Source organism: Panthera leo, chromosome B4 (assembly GCF_018350215.1).
Source record: "Panthera leo isolate Ple1 chromosome B4, P.leo_Ple1_pat1.1, whole genome shotgun sequence".
Lineage (NCBI taxonomy): Eukaryota > Metazoa > Chordata > Mammalia > Carnivora > Felidae > Panthera > Panthera leo.
In genome coordinates this window covers 77,027,476-77,048,930 of record NC_056685.1, presented here as the reverse complement: position 1 = coordinate 77,048,930, position 21,455 = coordinate 77,027,476, and the positions used below count along the sequence as shown (strand labels likewise).

The 21,455-nt window shown below is 39.7% G+C and overlaps 1 protein-coding gene and 1 pseudogene across 4 annotated transcripts in view; one reads left to right on the top strand and one right to left on the bottom strand.

Annotated features, from left to right (window-relative positions):
- The window catches only part of DIP2B (disco interacting protein 2 homolog B), a 226,174-nt gene that overhangs the window by 97,288 nt on the left and 107,431 nt on the right, over positions 1-21,455 (bottom strand). For all 4 annotated transcript variants that reach the window (XM_042946513.1, XM_042946516.1, XM_042946514.1 and 1 more), the window contains exons 2-3: positions 20,702-20,773; positions 1,017-1,145 (exon numbers count right to left, since the gene is read on the bottom strand). In XM_042946513.1, the coding sequence (XP_042802447.1) occupies positions 1,017-1,145; positions 20,702-20,773 (201 nt within the window). The remainder of the gene's footprint in view (positions 1-1,016; positions 1,146-20,701; positions 20,774-21,455) is intronic.
- LOC122223948 lies at positions 8,985-10,627 on the top strand (annotated as a pseudogene).

Sequence of the window (21,455 nt, the reverse complement as noted above, 5' to 3'; positions counted from 1 at the left end):
GTTGGACACTTAACTGACTGAGCCACCCAGGTGCCCTTCACCCTGTTTTCTAATTCAAGAAAAGGTTAAAAGGTTAGCTGGTACAGGAGTCAAAAATCTGAAGAAAGTAAAAGAACACTGCAATTAGTTTGGTGACTTAATTCCACTACTTCTTTAAAAAAATTTTTTAAGTGTCTATTTATTTTTAAGAGAGAGACAGAGCATGAGCAGGGAAAAGGCAGAGAGAGAGAGAGGGAGACACAGAATCTGAAGCAACTCCAGGCTGTGAGTGCAGAGCCCAATGTGGGGCTTGAACTCGTGAGCCGTGAATCATGACCTGAGCTGAAGTTGGATGCTGAACTAAGCCACCCAGGCACCCCAATTCTGTTATTTCTGAAGACAGTAAATGTGTTGCAGAGATTGTCTTAGCACAGTGGACAGTAGGTGGGCATGGGACGGGCTTGCCATGCCACCAGTCCTCCTGAGTGTCTATGATTTGTTTCTCTGCTCATCGGTCCTGGCCATGATATTGCAGGGGCATGTTCCCACAGCATGTTGCCTTTTCCCATCTCATGGGTCCCTTTTGGGTCAGAAGAAATAAAGTTTAAGAGTTTACTAATTTGAAATTTCATTGTAAGTTTCTGTTCCAGTTCCATTAGTAAAAAGACTGATCCATAGCTCCAGCAAACACAGAGGCCACTTCCAACAGAGTCCACTGAGCTCTCTCAGTACCATCTCATGTGACCCTAGCCCTCTACTTTCTTATTTATGTACTCATGTTGCCTTTGTACTTGTCTGGCTCCCCTTCTGACCTTGAGTGCAGAAACGTCATATTTGGGGCTGCAGCCCCAACAAATATTGAGTATCTATCACACCTGGCACATAATAGATAATGACTGATGAATGAATTAATATAGACTTGCTTGGCCCTTCAAGGGAAACAAACAAACAAACAAACATTAAAAGCTTTCAGGATACAGAGTTCATACTACAGTCACTAAAAACTATTCTGCTGGTAAATTTCAGTTCTTTCTCACCTGATCGGTATCGTTCATCCCTGGCTCCCCCAGATCGAGTTCGGTGGTACTTAGAAGGAGCAGAAGTTTGAGCTGCGGATGGAGCAGGTGTCTGGTTTCTATGTTCTTTCTGTACTGCTGACTCGGTTTCTAAAAAAGGAAATTTGGAATATGGTTATCTGATAACAATAGTAGCTAAAGTTTTCTGAGCACTTTATGGCATTCTCACAACACTCTGAGGCAGGTACTATTACCCCATTAGAGAGCTTCAATATACATACCTAAAAAGACATCCAGGCTAAAAAATATAATCTTAGAGTCATAACTGTCAACAGATGATAGGAGAGAAATAGCAAAATAGGAGAGAAAGTGAAAAGGCCACTCCAGAAGAATTTTTTTTTAATGTTTATTATTTTCTGAGAGAGAGCTTGAGCAGGGGAGGGGCAGAGAGAAAAGGAGACACAGAATCCAAAGCAGGCTCCAGGCTCTGAGATGTCAGCACAGAGCCTGATGTGGGGCTCGAACTTGTGAACAGTGAAATCATGACCTGAGCCAAAACTGGACAGTTAACTGACTGAGCCACCCATGCACCCCAAAGACTTTAAGAATTGAGGGTGTGGGGGGGATGGAGGGGTGTATATGACCCCCTAATCCTGCATAATGGTACAAAGAATAGCTTGGGGACCTTTAGCCTCTTCACTATAAGTTACTCCAAATAAACATGTTATTTAAGCAAAACTATAGTGCTTATTATGCAAACATAGCTTTTTGAGTCAACCTCTTTCAACTAGAATCACCACTGAACTTGCCCCTTTCCAGTATCTGGCCTAACCCCATTCTCTGTCCTATCAACATTCACTGTCTTATCAAGAATATGGGGAAGTGGGAAATAAACAGGTAAAATAATCAGAAGAGAAACACCCTAAGTTCAGTCCCACAAACCACGAGCTGAAACCAAGAGTTGGACGCTTAACCAACTGAGCCACCCAGGTGCACCTCATATACTGTTTTTAAGAAGGCAAGAAGAATATATCTTAGAATGCTCTCCACTAAAGTGCTTTTATGGATCTAGAAATGTTTATTTTTGATGGTTCCTGGCAGCTGAAATTTTTAATATAAAATATATTAACAGAGCAGAACCTATTTTAACACTGATATTTTGAAATATAATGTCTGGGGGCACCTGGGTGGCTCAGTCAGTTAAGCATCTGACTTAGGTCATGATCTCGTGGGGTTCATGAGTTTGAGCCCCGCGTCGGGCTCTGTGCTGACAGCTCAGAGCCTGAAGCCTGCTTCGGATTCTGTGTCTCCCTCTCTCTGCCTCACCCCTGCTTGCACTCTGTCTCTCTCTGTATCTCAAAAATGTATAAATGTTAAAAAAATTTTTTTGAAATGTAATGCCTGGGATTGTAAACTGAAGTTTTAAATCAACCTAAATTCTTTTGATAATCCATTTCACAGAAGAGCTATACTGAGTTCTTAGTATTTTCACACCTTGCTTCATCTCTTAGTATATAAAGAATCAACAAACTATAGCCCATGTCTGTTTATAAGCAGTTTTATCAGAACATAGCCATGCCCATCTGTTTACATACTGCCTTGTAGATGCTTTCACACTGTAAAGGTACACGGAGTAATTAGATAGAGACTGATGGTCCTCAAAGTGTAAAATATCTACTATCTGGCCCTTTATAGAAAAAGCTTACCAACTCCCAGTCTATAATAAAAGCTAACATTTAAAGGTTTGTTTTTGCTAGGCACTGTGCATACAGAAGTTTTCATATGTTATTTACTCCTCACAACAATCCTACAAAGTCAGCAGTAACACTTTCAACTTACAGAAAAGGAATCAGAGACATGGATTATTTTATGCAGCCACACAGAGGCAGGGAATGGCAAGAGGAAGAATTCAAACCCAGATCTGTCTAACTCCACTGGTTCTCAATCAGAAAAGATTATGGGGAAGGAAGGAAGGAAGGAAAGAAGGAAAGAAAGGGAAAGAAAAGGTTATGAAAATTCTCCCAAGACTGTTAGGAGGAAAACAATCAGAATTAATAATGTAGTTTAGGAACATCTAAATGCTTCAGGACGTATAGTCAGCAGCTAGATAATAGTTCTTTAAAAAAAAAAAAATCACTTGCCAACCATGAGAGACGCTTAAATACAGAGAACAAACTGAGGGTTGCTGGCAGGGTTTTGGGTGGGGGGATGGGTTAAATGGATGATGGGCATTAATGAGGGCACTTGTTGGATGAGCACTGGGTGTTATATGTAAGTGATGAATCACTAAATTCTACTCCTGAAGTCATTATTATACTATATGTTAACTAACTCGGATTCAAATTAAAAAAAAAAATCACTTGCTTTCACGTACATGATTCTGCAAAAAGTCCCTCCAAATTAAGTTTTCAGCCATTCATCAGAGAAATAATTTAAAACATAGTCCAATTAACTTTAAATAGAGAACAAAAAAGAGAAAAGGGCTATTCTTATTTGCATTGTCACATGATCTATAGAGAAAGGAAATCAGATTAGTACCCATGAGCTACTTTGCCTGTAAGTATGCACAGAGAAATTGGTTTGACTTATAGAGTACTAAGTTTAAAACACTAGCTTTGTATTACTTTGGGGGGTAAGGTGTCACAGTAAATATATATTTGAATTACCCATCATGGATTGTTTTTTAAATTAAATAAATAGATCTTCTAGGACTGACCAAACCACCCTGCTCTGAAACACAGGGCTTCTGAATTAGACAGCTAATGATCCAAAAGATGAAAAGAATGAGCATGGATTCTCATTTCACAAAGGATGGACCAAAGGTTTATGTATTTTTTTATCATCCTCTCCTGCTTTTACTTTGTATTTTTCAATGTAATTAATTAGGAGAAAGAAGATAAGATAGGTTAAAAATAAAAACTGTTTCAAAAAAAAATGACAGACCAGTGATAGGGGAACAAGGAGTTGATACATTTGAGGAAAAATGAAAGAGAATGAACATTTCCACTCAGGATTATCTAGGCGTTATCAGAGATCAAATCACAAGGAAATGTAACAAAAATACAGACATCTGATGAAACTGACAGTCAGATGACATTTAGCAAGCGATCTACTGAGCTGGTACAAAAAACAAAACAAGCAAAAAAAAATAAATAAAACAAAACAAAACCAAAAAACCCCACACAAAACAGGCCTCACAACACTCTATTCACCAAGCAACATTACTATGATGCTCTGCACTGTTTATCTCAGTTCTTTCAGGAATTTAGTCATCCAAGCAGACCAGGTCTTTTTTGGGTCTAAAAGCAAGACAATCATTTTGTTGTAGCTTGTCAGAAATGGAACCAGAAGGTCAATTTGCAGTTTCAGTAAATGCCTGACAAGTTTATTCAGTGAGCATTCCTCAAGTGCCCACAAAGCGCAATGCCGCAAAAACATGGATTTCTGACAGAACCTTGGCTCAAATGTGCAACATACCTGGCTTCAAGTTCAAGAGAAGTTATTAAAAAAAGAAAGAAAGAAAACAAAAAAAAACAAATAAAATGAATTCTTTTTTTTTTTTTAATTTTTTTTTAACGTTTTTTATTTATTTTTGAGACAGAGAGAGACAGAGCATGAACGGGGGAGGGGCAGAGAGAGAGGGAGACACAGAATTGGAAGCAGGCTCCAGGCTCTGAGCCATCAGCCCAGAGCCCGAAGCGGGGCTTGAACTCACAGACCGCGAGATCGTGACCTGAGCCGAAGTCGGATGCTCAACCGACTGAGCCACCCAGGCGCCCCCAAATAAAATGAATTCTTAGGAACTGAATTTCTTTAAGTATAACAGGGGAGCTTAATAATGAAACTGTAAATAGTCCTTTTTTTTTTTTTCCTTAGGTAATCTCTACATCCAATGTGGGGCTCAAACTCACCACCCTGAGATTAAGAGTAGCATGCTCTTCTGACTGAGCCAGGCAGGCACCCCTGTAGATAATCCTTTTGATTGTAAATAATCACTCTCCAATCTGTATGAATTTTATAAAGTTGTATTCCCATGTACTGGAGCTTGTTTTTTAAAATATAATATTTATAAATATATTTTACACATGCATTGAAAAAACTGGAAGCAAATACAGTAAAATGTTAACAGCAATGATCTCTAGGGGATGAGATTCTGAATGATTTATATATTTTTCTATAGGGTTCACTGGGATGCTATAATTTAGAAAACTCACCTTTTTCAGAATATAAAAATAATATATGTTCATTATAGAACATCAAGAAAATAGTTAAGTATAAAGAAGAAAATTAAAATGATATGAAATCTTCTTAATTCAAAGATCATACCCCATTGAATAGATTCTGACCAAAATAAGTTAAAATTAATATTCAGTTTTCAGCTTTTTAGATAAATTATGACTCTACCAGCAGGATTTTCCAATCTTTTAACTGGAAAATCATGTCTCCTTTCCCAAAAGTAACTGACAAGTCAATACATATTTGGGAGAGGACACTATGTCCTGGCTGGATTAAAATAATTTTGGAAGTCTATTCCCACCTTAGCTTACTTGCCAGGGCAACAATTTGTCATGGAAGGGATACAGAACAATGTACCTCAGGTCTCCTCAAAGTGAAGCGGGGGGGAGGGGGGGGGGTGTCAGGGAACATGGGAGCACAGCAGGGCATTATTTGACAACATGTCCAATGTCAGTGGGGCAGGCAAGATGCTGCTTAAAGGTGAATCATTCCCTGGCCAGGGTTTCACACTCCAACAGATCTCAGGAATTACCTGGGGCCTGAAAATAGAGATTTCTAGATTTTTAATAAGATGTGCACAGTTTCACTATCACAGTAAGAAACTAAAAGCAAAGATAGAATGCATTACATGTATCAACATAATAAGATATTACACACCACAAAAAATTAAAAATATGCTGACTGCAGACACGTGAGATAGTCTAAATGAAATCATGTTAAGTGATAAAAGAACACAAAATACTACGCCCATAATGTGATTACAAGTGTGTATGTAAAAACTACTTATGTATGCTTATAAGGATCAAATAGGACATAAAATCCCAGAAGTAGCTTGAATGAGGCACTCTGTAGTTCTTTACCATTTCATTCTTTTGTTAACAGAGTTAGGTATAAATCAAAGTAATTTAAAAAAACAGTAAATACAGATAAGTGAGGGAACAAGAGCTGTGGACCTCACAAATCAAATCTTTGTCAAAATTCCTAAATTCAAGTATGAAACATACTTGACATTCAAAGAAAAAGATTACTCTCTGATTACTACACAATGACTATCAGTTTGAGGGTTCCTGATATTTTGGTCAGTTGTACAGCATATCCACTAGGGGTCGCCATTATGTTTAAACAGCGATGATTTAGATTTAATAAGTTTCAGAAAAACCACAGATTTTAATTTCTTCTACAACACAAAGCCTTCCTTCTCAATGATCAACACATAATTTATTGTTCTTTGGCAAAGAAAGTCTTCCATGATGCCATTGTTTGAACAGAGTCACTAACAGTGATAACTTGAAAAAGAAGGCATGCAAAATTTCCATTCAGAAAGATGGAAGAAAGCCAATCTCAGCTTCTTATCTTTCAACTCTGCCTATGATTTAACAGATATTCTCACCTATAAGAGTAACATAGTAGAGCACGATGTGCTCTGAGAACCAAATAACATAATAATGCTACTTTTTAGAGTAAACAGAGCATGTTCACTCTTGGTGCTGGTATTCAGAGAAGAAATTAAATAAGTGATCACCAATTCATGTATATCTTTTACACTGTGGTATGTACTGAGAAGGAAAAAAACCTTTGGGCTTTCTAACCCCAAAGCATGGGCAATTTGGTTTGTATTACAGTTTCAGGGAAGGTCTATTAAGAGGAGACACTGATGTAGGCTTTCGGTACGCAGAGAGAAGAAAAAGACACTTTCTACAAAAGCATGGTATCTGCAGAAGTCCAGTGAGGGAGAAACACCATGACAAGAGTAAGAAAGACTGGTAGGCACAGTGAAAGAGATGGAGCAATACAAAACGAGGCTGGAAGAAAAGCTGGGTCAGGTCACTCTTTGAAGGGATTTAAACGGGAAATGATAGCGTAACAATGATAATAACGTTTCTACAGCTCTTTAAACTTTCATACCACCATCTCATTTTAGCTTCACAATAACATTATCTGATAGACACCATTAAGGAAGCAGAACACCCATCACTGATTAAATTCATTTTTCTATACTGAGAGAATGCCAATAATCACCTTGAATCACTTGGGAAATCTTCCCTTTAGAGCAAAAGTACCCTCAGCCTGCCTTACAAGGATGAGTGATAAACCTCACTGCATGGGGAAAGGGAGGAAAGAATGAGTGTTTGCATCTGGAGTCTGGAAAAGAGGTCACCTGCCTGATTCCTAGTGGTGGATTCTTGGAGAAACGTGGGTTAGGGGTTCTGGGTCTGTAAAGTGGCAGGTGTCTGAAAAGATTCTGCCCCAGAGCTTCCTGGGCCACCTGGCATGAAGAAAACGGTTGAGCACAGAGCTGAAAGAGCACAATACCAAGAGCTCTGTCCTGAGAGGTCAGCTGGGGGTTCTTGGCTGAGCTGAACAGAGACAAGCTCCTCCACCGAAGCATGCTTAGCAGTGGGTCAATATCACTGGTCACAAGGTGAGGACCAGTGTTTAAAAGAACCCCATGAGGCACTGAAAAGCAGCAGCAGACTATGTATGGGCTCTTCCCTTTGGAGGGTGGAAGCGGTCCTGACTACCTCTCCTTCTGTGCTAGCTACCTCCCGCGGGGTCCTTGAACAATTCAGAGAAGCCCCCAGACGAAGACAGTGGACTTCCTTCCGATAAGGGACGGGGGAACACATATGACTGCAATGTGTGTCCACTCCAGACTCTAATACTATCAAACCTAGCAAATGAAACAGCAGCACTGGGACTGGAATAAAAAATTCCAAGTTATTTCCATTAGGATGTGACCCTCATTCAGGAAGGAACTTTTAAATCAAAATGGCACAGGTAAGATAGATCCCACCCGTGCCCCTCCACACCCACACACACAAAGAGGCATGCTGCCTACTTAATATTTATATAGTTGGAAATGTTCTGTAGCATTCCAAAATGCCCTTCCTGATTTCAATAGGTGTTTTTTTTTTTAATTTTTTTTTTAACGTTTATTTATTTTTGAGACAGAGAGAGACAGAGCATGAACAGGGGAGGGGCAGAGAGAGAGAGAGACACAGAATCTGAAACAGGCTCCAGGCTCTGAGCGGTGTATATGAGCACAGAGCCCGACGTGGGGCTCGAACTCACGGACTGTGAGATCATGACCTGAGCCGAAGTCGGAAGCTTAACCGGCCAAGCCACCCAGGCGCCCCTCAATAGGTGGTTTTAAGTTCACGTCCTTTTGAATTTTCATAGTACGTTGTTTAGAACTCCCTTACAATGCTAATTTTACTGTATCTTTTATAAGCCTCATTTGTATACCTGTCTTATCTCTCCTACTACAGCATAAATAACTCGAGGTCACAGTCTGGTCTTAATTCATTTTGTATCTCCTGCAGTAATTGGCTCTGGGTCTCATAGTGTAGGTACCCCAAATTTTGGCTCAAATAAACAATTAAGATCTTATATGTCTCTTCAGCTCCACCAGTGATAGCGAATGGCTGGGAAAAACAGACAAAAAATGGAAAGATACCAATTTTTTTAAAGCACGTGGTTAAATGTTAATCTGAGAAGCCTGCTTATTTGTGTATCTCTAAGCTATACAAATGTTATGCAAAAAAAAAAAAAAAAGTGTCTTTCACAATTTTCATGCTTATGCAAGGTCATTAAGAAACTTAAAGAGAGAAAAATAGGGTCACAGACTATCCTCAAGAGGGGTTATCAGAGGCTTCAGAGCAACAGCACAATACCAGGTTTTCTTTGGCTTCATTTTAACTCGCTCATATACACAATCTCAAAGGCAGGGCTGAACAGAGAAGGCGATCGGTGATGCGAGCGGCGTGGAGCCGTGGGCAAACGCAGCAAGGTATACAGACAGGAGAACTGGTGAGCAAATATCCTCTAGCAAAATAAGCAGTGATCACAAAAGAAATCCAAGTTTGGGAAAAACCTCTGGGTCACGTCTTACCAGGACAAGCTAGAGAAAGTCAACACATAACCGAATTCATAAACTGATAGGTCTTATCCCCAAAAGGGCAGTAGGTGAGGGACCGGGGAAAAAATGATGTGCAAACCTAGACCAGGAGGGGACATGGAAAAGGTGAGATTCTATTCTAAAGCCAAGAGACAAACACAATTAAATGAAGTGAAAGACAGTGGGACAAATGCTAAGGATGAAGAAGGAAAACACATATACAAAGGTCGCAAACAATCTGAAATACAGGAAGACAGAATGGACTGTTTACATCAATGGCATCAAAAATAGAAGCTGTAGTGATGCCCTAAAGCAAGAAACGCGGGCCCCAAAGAAGATGCCACTACTGAGCTTCAAGGGCAATTTTAAAGAGTGGAGAGGGCAGACCCACCCGAAGGAGGGAGGCCTCCCAGTTTGAACACGTGAATCAGACTGTTTTGGAGACCGTATGATCAGCTTGCTGGTGAACACTGAAAACGAAGTAGTAAGGTCTTTGAGAGATCTTTTAGTTTGATAGAAATTACCTTTGTACAAATTTTGAATAATGCTTACATAAAAATGTTAGGATAAAGAATCCTGAGGGGCATCTGGGGTACTCAGTTGGTCGGGTGTCTGGCGTCTGACTCCTGATTTTGGCTCCGGTCATGATCCCAGGGTCATGGGACAGAGCTCCGTATCAGGCTCCGTGGAGCGTGGAGCCTGCTTAGGATTCTCTCCCTCCCTCCCTCTGCCCCCCTCCCCTGCTTGCGTACGCTCTCTCTAGAATAAAAAAAAAATAGAAATAAAAAAAGAACTCTGATTAAAGATGACAGACTGAACACTTCTATCTATCCCTACTCCTTCCCAAAACACCACCAGAACGATGATGAAGACCTGCAGCAGAACAAGATAACAGTTCAGATCCGTGCAGGAAGAGAGACAGCACCGAGAGCTGTCTCTGCAAAAGTAATAATAAAACCAATGGATAATTCTAAGAAAAAGAAAAAAAAAAAAAAAAAGAGCCCATAATCCTAGTAAAGCAAATGGCTTAGCTGTGAATATTTATGGGATGATAATAATCTGAGCACTGAATTTCCTCAGCTGCTGCTAAGGTGCTTGGTCTTCCGAGGAAGCTAAGGCCAGGCTGGGGTGAGGCCCTCACTTCATCGGGCGACTATCCACTCAGCACTCACCCGTGCCATTGCCTCCGTCTTGGACCCTGCCTGCATCTGCTTGGCCCTCATCCTACACGATGATGAGGTGACTGTCACAGAGAAGATCAATGCCTTCATTAAAAGCAGCCGGCGTAAATGCCGAACCTTTCGGGCTGGGTTTGTTTGCAAAGGCCCTGGCCAATGTCAACACGGAGAGCCTCACCTGCAACGTAGGGGCTGGTGGACCTGCACCAGCAGGAGGTCCCGCTCCCCGTACCAGCTGAGGAGTAGAAAGCGGAAGCAAAGAAAGAAGAATCAAAGGAGTCTGATGATGACATGACATCAGTTTTGGTCTTTTTGACTAAACCTCTTCTGTAACCTGTTCAGTAAAAAACTGAACTCCTTAAAAAAAAAATGTAAGCACTGAATGCCAGTTTAACAACAACAGTAATATATTACGCATACTGCTCAGAATGAGTTTGAGATGGGAGATGTGAAGGAAGGGATAAAGGGGAAAAGGGAGTGTGTGGTGTCTATGTAGTTGAGAGACTAATATGTAAGAGAGGAAGATTCTGATCTTTTATAGTAGGAAATAAATAATGCCTCAAATTGAAAAAAAAAAGTCAAGAAATAGTGATAAAAATGTTACTTAGAAACACAGAGGTAAATATCAGAAGAAAGAGTTAAACGAGTTGAAAGAATCTAGGGAAGAAGACACTGCCCATTTTTGTTGTTAGAAACCTTGTAGTCCTATTTGACTATTTAAAATAGATTCATTAATTTCATTTAAAAATAAAAATTAATTAAAGAGAAATGCCAAATCTCACATGAAAACCAAAATACTCTGCACAGTCTCCTGGAGCTGGAGCAGGTCTAAATTAAAAGATTTACTGAGGGCGGAGACAAGCTGACAGGATCATCACTCTCATCAGTACAGTAAACCATTTCTTTCATTCCTTGACAACTTTCATCTTCACAGATGTTTACTAAAAGAGATACTGGAAATTCTGAATGCCCCTTCTGTTCAGTTCCACAAACATTTCTAGAACATATACTATATGTCAGGCCCTAATACTAGAAACTGAGGACATGAAGAATAAAAGTAATAATGAAAAAAGAATTTTCCTGATTTTAAAGACTTTAAGAGTCTAGCAGGAGAGTAAGACACATGAATAAACCATAGTCAATGGGACAGAGAGAACTTTTTTTTTTTTAATTTTTTTTTTTTTCAACGTTTTTTAATTTATTTTTGGGACAGAGAGAGACAGAGCATGAACGGGGGAGGGTCAGAGAGAGAGAGGGAGACACAGAATCGGAAACAGGCTCCAGGCTCCGAGCCATCAGCCCAGAGCCTGATGCGGGGCTCAAACTCACGGACCGCGAGATTGTGACCTGGCTGAAGTCGGACGCTTAACCGACTGCGCCACCCAGGCGCCCCGAGTCAGAGAGAACTTTTTAAAAATGCAGCTCAGATAAAGGAAGTGGGAACTGTTTTTGATAGGGCTGGTCCAGGAGGCTTCTCTGTGGAAATCCTAGTTGAACAAACCGAGTAGAGGGAGGGAGTAAGCCAGGACAGGGGAGGTCCCAAGCAGACTCATCAGCCCTGTCCGATGCTGTCTCCTGGTGTCTCCATAGTACTTGGAACCCTAGATGTGCTTAGTAAATACGTGCTGTCCTAAGGTTCTGTCTCTGTATCATTAAACTCTTTTTTATGAAAGCTGGCTGAAGTATCAGTTACTTATATCCAAAGTATTTTGACTTAAAGAAGAGACCCAGGATCAGTCCAGGGAAATTGCTTCTCCCTACATAAAATCTTCCATTTTCCTACAATTCTAAGAGTGGCCAAGAGTGACTAATTTACAGAGGAGTTAGAGCACCTGTGGTTTCAAATGTCAATTCTTTGGACCATGCCAAAAGAGTTAATTTCTGGCCCTTTCTCCCTGGACATCTGCTGACTGAGGTGTGGGAGAAGCTCTATATCCAGGCCCAGTAGTTTCCATACTAAAAGATGTGCTATCTATGGGCCATTCATTGCAGAGAGGCTATGGCTCAGAATGAGTAGAGGTGAACCTGCCAAAGCTTCATTTCTCCCATGACTTTCAATGTGAGAGATTCTTGAGTCTCTGAGTACGATCTGAACCTTTATCAAGATACCTATTTTTCAGATACCATGGCTCTTCATTTATCAGATAAAAATCTGGTTTTTGTTTAACTACAGAAACCACAATCGGTTCCAATGTTGGGAGATTTAAGTAATGTGACACATCAGATTTTTGTCATATAGTGACTTTAGAACCTGACCCCTATGATACCACTGAACTATACCATGCTTATTATTAACCCATATTGTCCTTACTCAAATTTCCGCTATTTAATTTCTTTTCTTTTCTTTTTAAAACAATTATTTATTTTTGAGAGAGTGCAAGTGGGGGAGAGGCAGAGAGAGGGAGACAGAGGATTCCAAGCAGGCTCTGCACTAACAGGCTGATGGCAGCAAGCCCAATGTGGGGCTCAAACTCATGGACCGCAAGACAATGACCTGAGCTGAAGTCAGACACTCAACTGACTGAGCCACCCATGTGCCCCTCCACTATTTATTTATTTGTTTGTTTGTTTATTTATATTTTTTAACGTTTTTTAAAACATTTATTTTCGAGAGAGAGAGACAGACAGAGCATGAGCATGGGAGGGGCAGAGAGAGAGGGAGACACAGAATCCAAAGCAGGCTCCAGGCTCTGAGCTGTCAGCACAGAGCCCGACACAGGGCTTGAACTCAGACTGTGAGATCGTGATCTGAGCCGAAGTCGGACGCTCAACCAACTGAGCCACCCAGGCGGCCCCGCCCCTCCTCTATTTAATTTGTAAGTATTTTCCTCAACCTTGTGTTCTCTTGCACATTTTTCCATTCTCCTGCTATGTTGTCAAATTTTTTTAATCTTATTTCAAAGATTTATTTAACATTTGAATAAAGAATCTAAAATATACATAAATAAGGGAATCCAAGATAATTTCAACTCCAAATAAATTCCACACAGAAAATCATTCGCTAAATTTTTATATAAACAAAAGAGATTAGTGAAGAATACCACTTTTATACACTACACTCAAGTAGCTACCTTCACGATGAAGCTTCTTGCCATTAAATTAATGAGATCTCACAAGGTAACAGAAAGAGTTCAGAAGATGTTATCCTTCCAAAAGGAAGATTTAGGAAATTCTTAGAGAAAATATTAAAATAAATTTTATTTCATTTAATTCTATATGAGACATTAATATAATTTAGTAAGTTTAACACATGCATTTCAATGCTGTTAAAAGAAATCAAAGTAAAGCTTTCTGCAAAATCTACAAAGATATCTGCGGTAAATACTCCAAGGGGTAATCTCTTCTTTTGCTACAGAACCTATATGATTTAGATTATCCAGTCCTACATACAATCCCATTTTGGGACAGATATGAATAGATTCAAGATCACAGGTGGGCCAAGTGATAAGCACAAATGCAGAGAATTCCCCACTAAGAAACCCTCCCTAAAGTATGTCACTACTACTGGACGGACTGTAGGAAGAAGGAGATTAAAATGAGAGGAAGGAGTGAGATGTATGAGGAAACAGCAGGCAAAGAATAAAGTACTGTTAGCTACATAAGACAGTAACTGATAATTGAGGGGGTCTGTAAACAAGGTGGTACTAAAATATAAGATCAAGAGTAACCGTAGTTGGTAGTGAAGCATTTTTAAAGTACTTGTGTTGTCTGGGAGGAGACTTAAGATGTCTAATAACTCTAGACAGCTTAGACTGTTTAAAAAACCTTAGGATAAAAAACACTACAGGGACAATGACAGTTACTCATAATAAAAGGAACAATTCACAAAGAAGACATAGTAATTCTTACTTCATGTGTACCTAGTAACATAGCTTTTTTGTTACTTTATAAACTTATTTATATTTTAATCATTTTATTTTTTTCATCACGATGAGTGTACTGTTTAATTCCCATCCCTTATTTCCCCAATTCCTCCACCTACCTCCCCTTTGGAAACCATCAGTTTGTTCTCTATAGGTAAGAGTCTGTTTCTTGGTTTCGTGTGTCTTTTTTTCTTTGCTCATTTGTCTCTTAAATTCTACATATGAGTGAAATCATACCGTATTTGTCTTTCTCTGACTGACTTATTTCACTTAGCATTATACTCTCTAGCTCCATCCATGTTGTTGCAAATGGCAAGATTTCATTCTTTTTTATGACTGAATAATATTCCTGTGTGTGTGTGTGTGTGCGCATGCATGTGTGTATCACATTTTCTTTATCTGTACATCTACCAATGGACACTTGGACTGCTTCCATAATTTGGCTATTGTAAAAAATGCTGCTATAAACATAGGGGTGCATATATCCCTTTGAATTAGTGTTTTTGTATTTTTGGGGTAAATACCCAGAAGTGTCGTTGCTAGATCATAGGGTAGTTCTATTTTTTATTTTCCATCCTGTTTTCCACAATGGCTGCACCAATCTGCATTCCCACCAACAGTGCAAGAGGGTTCCTTTATGTCTACATCCTTGTCAACACTTGTTGTTTCCTGTGGTTTTGATTTTAGCCATTCTAATAAGTGTGAGGTGATATCTCATTGTAGTTTTGATTTGCACTTCCCTAATCATCAGTGATATTGAGCATTTTTCATGTGTCTGTTGGCCATCTGGATGTCTTCTTTGGATCGCTTCTCCGCCTTTTGGCTAAGATCAAGTGTGGATGTCTTCTTCAGAAAAATGTCTGTTCGTGTCTTCTGCCCATTTCTTTAAAAATTTTTAAAAATGTTTTATTATTTATTTTTGAGAGAGAGAGACAGAGTCTGAGTCGGGGAGGGGCAGACAGAGGGAGGGAGACATAGAATCTGAAGCAGCTCCAGGCTCTGAGCCTGATGCAGGGCTCGAACTCATGAACCGCAAGATCATGACCTGAGCCAAAGTCAGACACTTAACCAACTGGGCCACCCAGGCACCCCTCTTCTCCCCATTTTTAATTGGATTATTTGGTTTTTGGGTATTGACTTGTATCAGTTCTGTATACATTTTGAAGACTAACCCTTTATCGGATATGTCATTTTCAAGTATCTTCTCCCATTCAGTATGTTACCTTTTAGTTTTGTTGATTATTTCCTTCACCATGAAGAAACTTTTTATTTTGATGTAGTCTTAATAGTTTATTTTTGCTTTTATTTCCCTTGCTGCAGGAGACATATCTAGAAAAATGTTGCTATAGCTGACGTCAGAGAGATTACTGCCTGTGCTCTCTTCAATGATTTTTATGGTTTCAGGTCTCAAATTTAGGCCTTTAATCCATATTGAGTTTATTTTTGTATAAGCCAGTCCAATTTCATTCTTTTGCATGTTGCTGTCCAGTTTTCTCAACACCATTTGTTGAAGAGACTATCTTTTCCCATTGTATATTCAGTTCTCATTCATTGAAGATTAATTTCCCATATAATTGTGGGTTTATTTCTGTTTTTTTTGTTCTATTCCACTGATCTACATATCTATTTTTATGCCAGTACCGTACTGTTTTAATTACTACTGCTTCATAATATAACATGAAATCTGAATTGTGATACCTCCACAGTTTTTTCTTTCTCAAGATTGCTTTGGCTAGTGAAGTTTTTTATGGTTCCATACAAATTTTAGGATTGTTCGTTCTAGTTGTGTGAAAACTGCTGTTGGCATTTTTGATAGGGATTGCTTTTTAAGCCATTTAAAAAATATTTTAAAAATATTAATTCTGGGGCACCTGGGTGGCTCAGTGAGTTGAGCGTCTGACTCTTGATTTCAGCTCAGGTCCTGATCTCATGGTTTTGTGGTTTTGAGCCCTGCGCTGGGCTCTGCACTGATGGCACGGAGCCTGCTCAGGATTCCCTCTCTCCCCCTCTCTCTCTGCCCCTCCCCCACTTGAATTCTCTTTCCCTCTCTCAAAATAAAGTTAAACAAATTAAAAAATATATAAAAATAAAAAAATATATTAATTCTTCCAACCCATGAGCATGATTCCATGCTCTTTTCATTTCTTTGTGTCATCCTGAATTTATTTCCTCAGTGCTTTACAGTTTTCAGAGTACAGGTCTTTTATCTCTTTGGTTAAGTTTACTCCTAGATATTTTATTGGTTTTGGTACAATTGTAAATAGGACTGTTTTCTTAATTTCACTTTCTGTCGCTTCATTATTAGCGTATAGAAATGCAACAGATTTCTACACATTGATCTTGTATCTTGTGAGTTTACTGAACTCATGTATCAGTCCTAGTAATTTTTTGGTGGAGTCTTCAGGGTTTCTATAGAGAGTATCCTGCCATCTGTAGGTAGTGAGAGTTTTATTTCTTCCTTACCAATCTGGATTCCTTTTATTTCTTTATGTTGCCTAATTGCTGTGGCTGGGACATCCAGTAATATGTTGAATAAAAGTGGTGAGAGTGGACATCCTTGTCTTGTTCTTAGTACTGTTGCTTTAAAACATATAAAGCAAAACTTGACAGAACTACAAGGAAAATTGACAAACACACAGTCATGGTACAGATGTTTTAATATAGTTCTATTAGAAATGATAGATCAAACTGTCAGAAAGTTATTAAGAATAGAAAAGATCTGAAAAATGCAATTAATTCTTTGAATTAATGGGCTAGAACCATCCATTTAACAAATAAAACACAAATAGAAGAGTTACAGAGATTTACTAAATACTAGCCAGGTCGTAACAAATAACGAAGATTTGATTTTGTATAAGCATGTTTTCTGACCACAGTGAAATTACGAAACACTTAACTTAGGAAACAAGGCAGAAAAATCTATCGCATCCAACTCAGGAAATGCAGAAAGAGTACAAAAGAGTAAACGAAAAGTACAAGGAAGGAAATACATATGGAAGCCTAAAATAATAGACAGCTCTTTCTGCCCACGGGTTCTGTCCCCATGCTTTAATAAAACCACCTTTTAGCACCGGAAAAAAAAAAAAAAAGAGGAAGCCAAAAATAATAAACCAGAAAATAAAGACGTACTTAAAAAGTTTCAACAAAACCAAAAGCTTATTCTTTGCAAGACAAACTTTTTTTTAAATATTTTTTAACGTTTATTTATTTTTGAGAGAGAGAGAGACAGAGACAGAGCATGAACAGGAGAAGGGCAGAGAGAGAGGGAGACACAAAATCTGAAGCGGGCTCTAGGCTCTGAGCTGTCAGCACAGAGCCTGACACGGGGCTCGAACTCAAGAACTGCGAGATTGTGACCTGAGCCCAAGTCAGACGCTTAACTGACTGAGCCACCCGGGCACCCCTGGGAAGACCCGTCAAAAGAAAAAAGAGATCCAAGTAAATAATGTAAACAAACAGAGGCTTTAAAAATAGAGAGAACATTGTGGACAACTTAGTAAATTTGAAAATATAAACAAAATAGATGATTTCCTAGAAAAAAATTAAACTTGCCAAAAATGAAGAAACAGAAAACTGATAGAACTTGGTGACAGACAAGAGATGAGGAATTAAGGAGATGCTGAGGAGGATTTCTAAGTCTCTAACTTGTTGGGTTTTCAGATGTGAGTCTGATTTACTCAGAAGAAGAAAACAAGAAGAGAAGCGTAAGAGCAGGTTGGATGTCACTGTGGTTGGATTCTTGTTTTTATTTTTTGCTGTGTGTGTGTGTGTGTGTGTGTGTGTGTGTGTGTGTGTGTACACGTATGAAAGGGTTGGTTGTGGTGGTAGGGATGGTGTGTGTACGTCATCGATTTGACGAATATGTTGAAATGGAGGTTCCTTTAAGCTATATAAATGGAGACGTTAGGTATGTAGTTGGATCTATGGGTCAGAAGCTTAGGAGAGATATGAGTTTAAGATACATATTTTGGAGTTACTTGTATTTAAATGGTAATTAAAGCCACAGGTATGGCTGAAATACTCGAGGGAGACAGAGCGCTGGTTCTCAAAGTGTGGTATCTGGACCAGCAACCTCAACACCACCTAGGAATTCAACAGAAACACAAATTTGCGGGCCCCATCCTAGACTTACTGAATCAGAAACCCTGAGAGTGGGGTCCTCCAATCTGTGTATTGACAAGCCCTCCAGCGACTGTGATGCAGGCTGCAGTCTATGAGCCACTGACATCGAGTGAGACATCAAGAAGGCTTGGGCCCTTCCCTTGAAAATCCCAACATTTAACAGAGGAGGATGAGCCGTCAAGGATGACTAGGAGCACTAGCAAGAGGAGAGTAAGAAAATGAAGAGAAGTTTCAAAAGGAGTGTTTCGAGAGGTAGAGTGGTAACTTCCTCTGTGATGTCACTTAAACTAGTTCTAGCAGGGACTGGAACAGGCTGAGAACTGAAGAGTTGAGAAAATTGAGACAGTAAGTACAGACAGCTCGGAGCAGTTTGATCACAAAGGGGAAGCAGAGAGGGAGTAAATGGAAGAGGCTGACAAGGGAGGATTTTTTTTTTTTTAGCAGAACAGTAGCAAGCATGATGGACTGCTGAAGGAAGAATCTGGTTGAGAGGGAGAGAGCGAGTTTACAAGCGAGCCGGGAACTGGAGGCCATGACTAGGGCACACCAAGGGGGCGGGGCAGCAGGAGCATCTTATACTTACAGATTTTAGAACTGCTGGACAGGGTGATAATAAAAAGTAGACCAACTTTTTGTTGGCTTTACTACTGCTTTCTAAGTTTTTACAGATACTGCACATCTTATTGACCATACCAGGGGCAGCCCACTCCCACTGCCTTGTCCTTGGTGTCAGGGGATGATAATATAAGGTCTCTGAGAAAGGAAGAGGGAGGGGATCCAAGGCACAGGCGGAAGTCCTGGCCTTAGATAAGAGGAACAGATTACCTTTCTAACCAGAAGGAAGGAGGTAAACATGATGGGCACAGATGTGGCAAGTCTGAAGTCTGAGAGCAGGAAGCCGAAGGAGGTATCATCAAATGGCTTCTATTTTCCGCACGAGATCATCTGCAAGACCCTTCCTACTGTGAAACGGCTATGTTCCATTCTCTTGGCCTACCGCAATTAAATGTCTGATTCGTACTCACTGAACCACCTTCTATTTGTGATCTGGTTCCCCATGTAGGCCTACCCAAGGTGCAAGAATGTGCTGACCACACAGGCTTGAGTATGTCTCAGTGGTTTCTCATAATAAACCGATAAACTGGTTTTTGAACATAATCTGGTTTCTATGTAGCCTGACTACAGATAACAGACAGATCATAGTCCTTTTTTATATTGATCCTATTTCTTATTGACTTACCTTCTCAGGATCCGACTGCTTTTTCACAAAGTGACTAACGTAAATCTCTGTCCCTACAGGGGCATGGGCCAGATCCACATTTAAGCAGCCTCTGTCATGCCCTGCTCAGCAAAAGCTGGCTTCTCATTAGTTGTCAATGGACCCACTTCTACCTCTTCTCTCTCAATTCCTTTTGACATCTGTCTGTTCATTAAGATATTGCTGTCACCGCACTGACCTACTAGTTTTTGCAGGGGGAAATTTCCAAGAATAATACAGGAAATAAAACAAGAGTGAAATATATCGGAACATCACCATTATTCATTTTCTTGTTCTATTAATCATTCAGTACTTACAGACCATATACCCTGTGCAAGGCTTACTATTAGAACTATGGGGAATACAAAGTCCACAAGGTATTTACAACCCAGAAATAAAAGCAATTAGCTCCACAAAGAACAGGCTTGAGGAAATAGGACTTTGACTACAGGGGAGGAATTAGAAATAAAGAAAAAATTCCTCATAGTAAAAGTGATTAAAGTAGAAACAGGCTATCAAAGGAAATCCTCAAATCTGAGTAACTTGAAAAAAAATATGATGACTTAGAGACAGACAGCCTTGCCTACAGGCAAAGGTTACAGCAAGCCCTTTGGAATTAAGCACACAATGACTCAGGACTGTTTGACATAGAAAGAACCCACCAGTGTCTTTGCAGAAGGAATAAGTGAATTAATAGACAAGTTTATTAGGGTTCTTACCCCCAAATCCTCAGGTACTAATCCTTGAGTTGCCCTGCAGTATTCAATCTGTCTGTTCATCCTTCTTATCTTTGCTGCCCTTGCTCCTCTCCACCACAGTTTGTGCTCCGGCATAAATAAGATGCAGCTTTTCCATGACCTGGAATTTTCTACCATTGAATCATGTCAGCTGTACACATACACACTATCACCCAAGCTCTGTGTAAGTGATTTGATGACTTAGGTATTTTAAAAGTGCCTCGCACACAGCAGATGCTCAATTAAGATTCATTTCCTCCTTTCTTTCCTTCCGTTTTTTTTTTTTTTTTTTTTCTCTCCCCTGGTAAGGAAGGGAGGGAAAAAACAGGAACCAACAAAAGACAGATCTCCTGTAAGATAGCATTCTTTGGTGTAAAAATACTGAAGAGATTTAAACCACTTCTCATTGCCTACCTTGTGTCTGTGGGATGTAGGGAGACAGGAGTTTTGACCTTTTCTTTTCGTATCCCTTCTGTGTGATGTCCCCTAAAATAGCAAGAAACAGAAATAGGTTATGCATTATTCTTACTCTGCGGTTGTTCACTGTAAAAATAAAATTAATTACAGAGTGTTATAGAATTACCACATAGAGAGTAGGGAAAAAAAATGGATAGTTCTTTGCCAAGGATTTTGCTATGTGTGATTTCCCACAGTCTTGGAGCCGACTCCTTGTGGAAAATTGTAGGGCTTGTCTCCACACCAAGCCAGCATAGCAATATGCTGCATACCATGTCAGAGATTCCCGAGTTCCTAGGCACCCCTCGTTTCCTTGGTATTTAAGATAGACCAAAATGGAATGCTGCAAGGCTGGCAGGCAAATGATCCCTCCCAAGTTTCAGTCTGACCACATGAATGCCACTGGCATGGGAGGTACTCTATGGAACCACGCAAAATCAAGAGTCTAGTTCAGGGGAGGAGTCAAGGTTCAGACACTGGGGTGGGATCCGTGAAAAGGCCTCTCTGCATCTTAGTAGCCATGCTTGAACCAGGGCTGGAATTCTCATATCCCCTCCCCTTGATTCACTGGTTCATATTATTTATGTACATGTTATGTCCTTTTCACAAGGTTGAATTAAAAAGTATACTTGAAGCACACAAAAATTACACATGCAACAAATGCAGTAAGGATAAACTGATTAATAGAGGAAAAAATGTGTGGTTCAAGTGC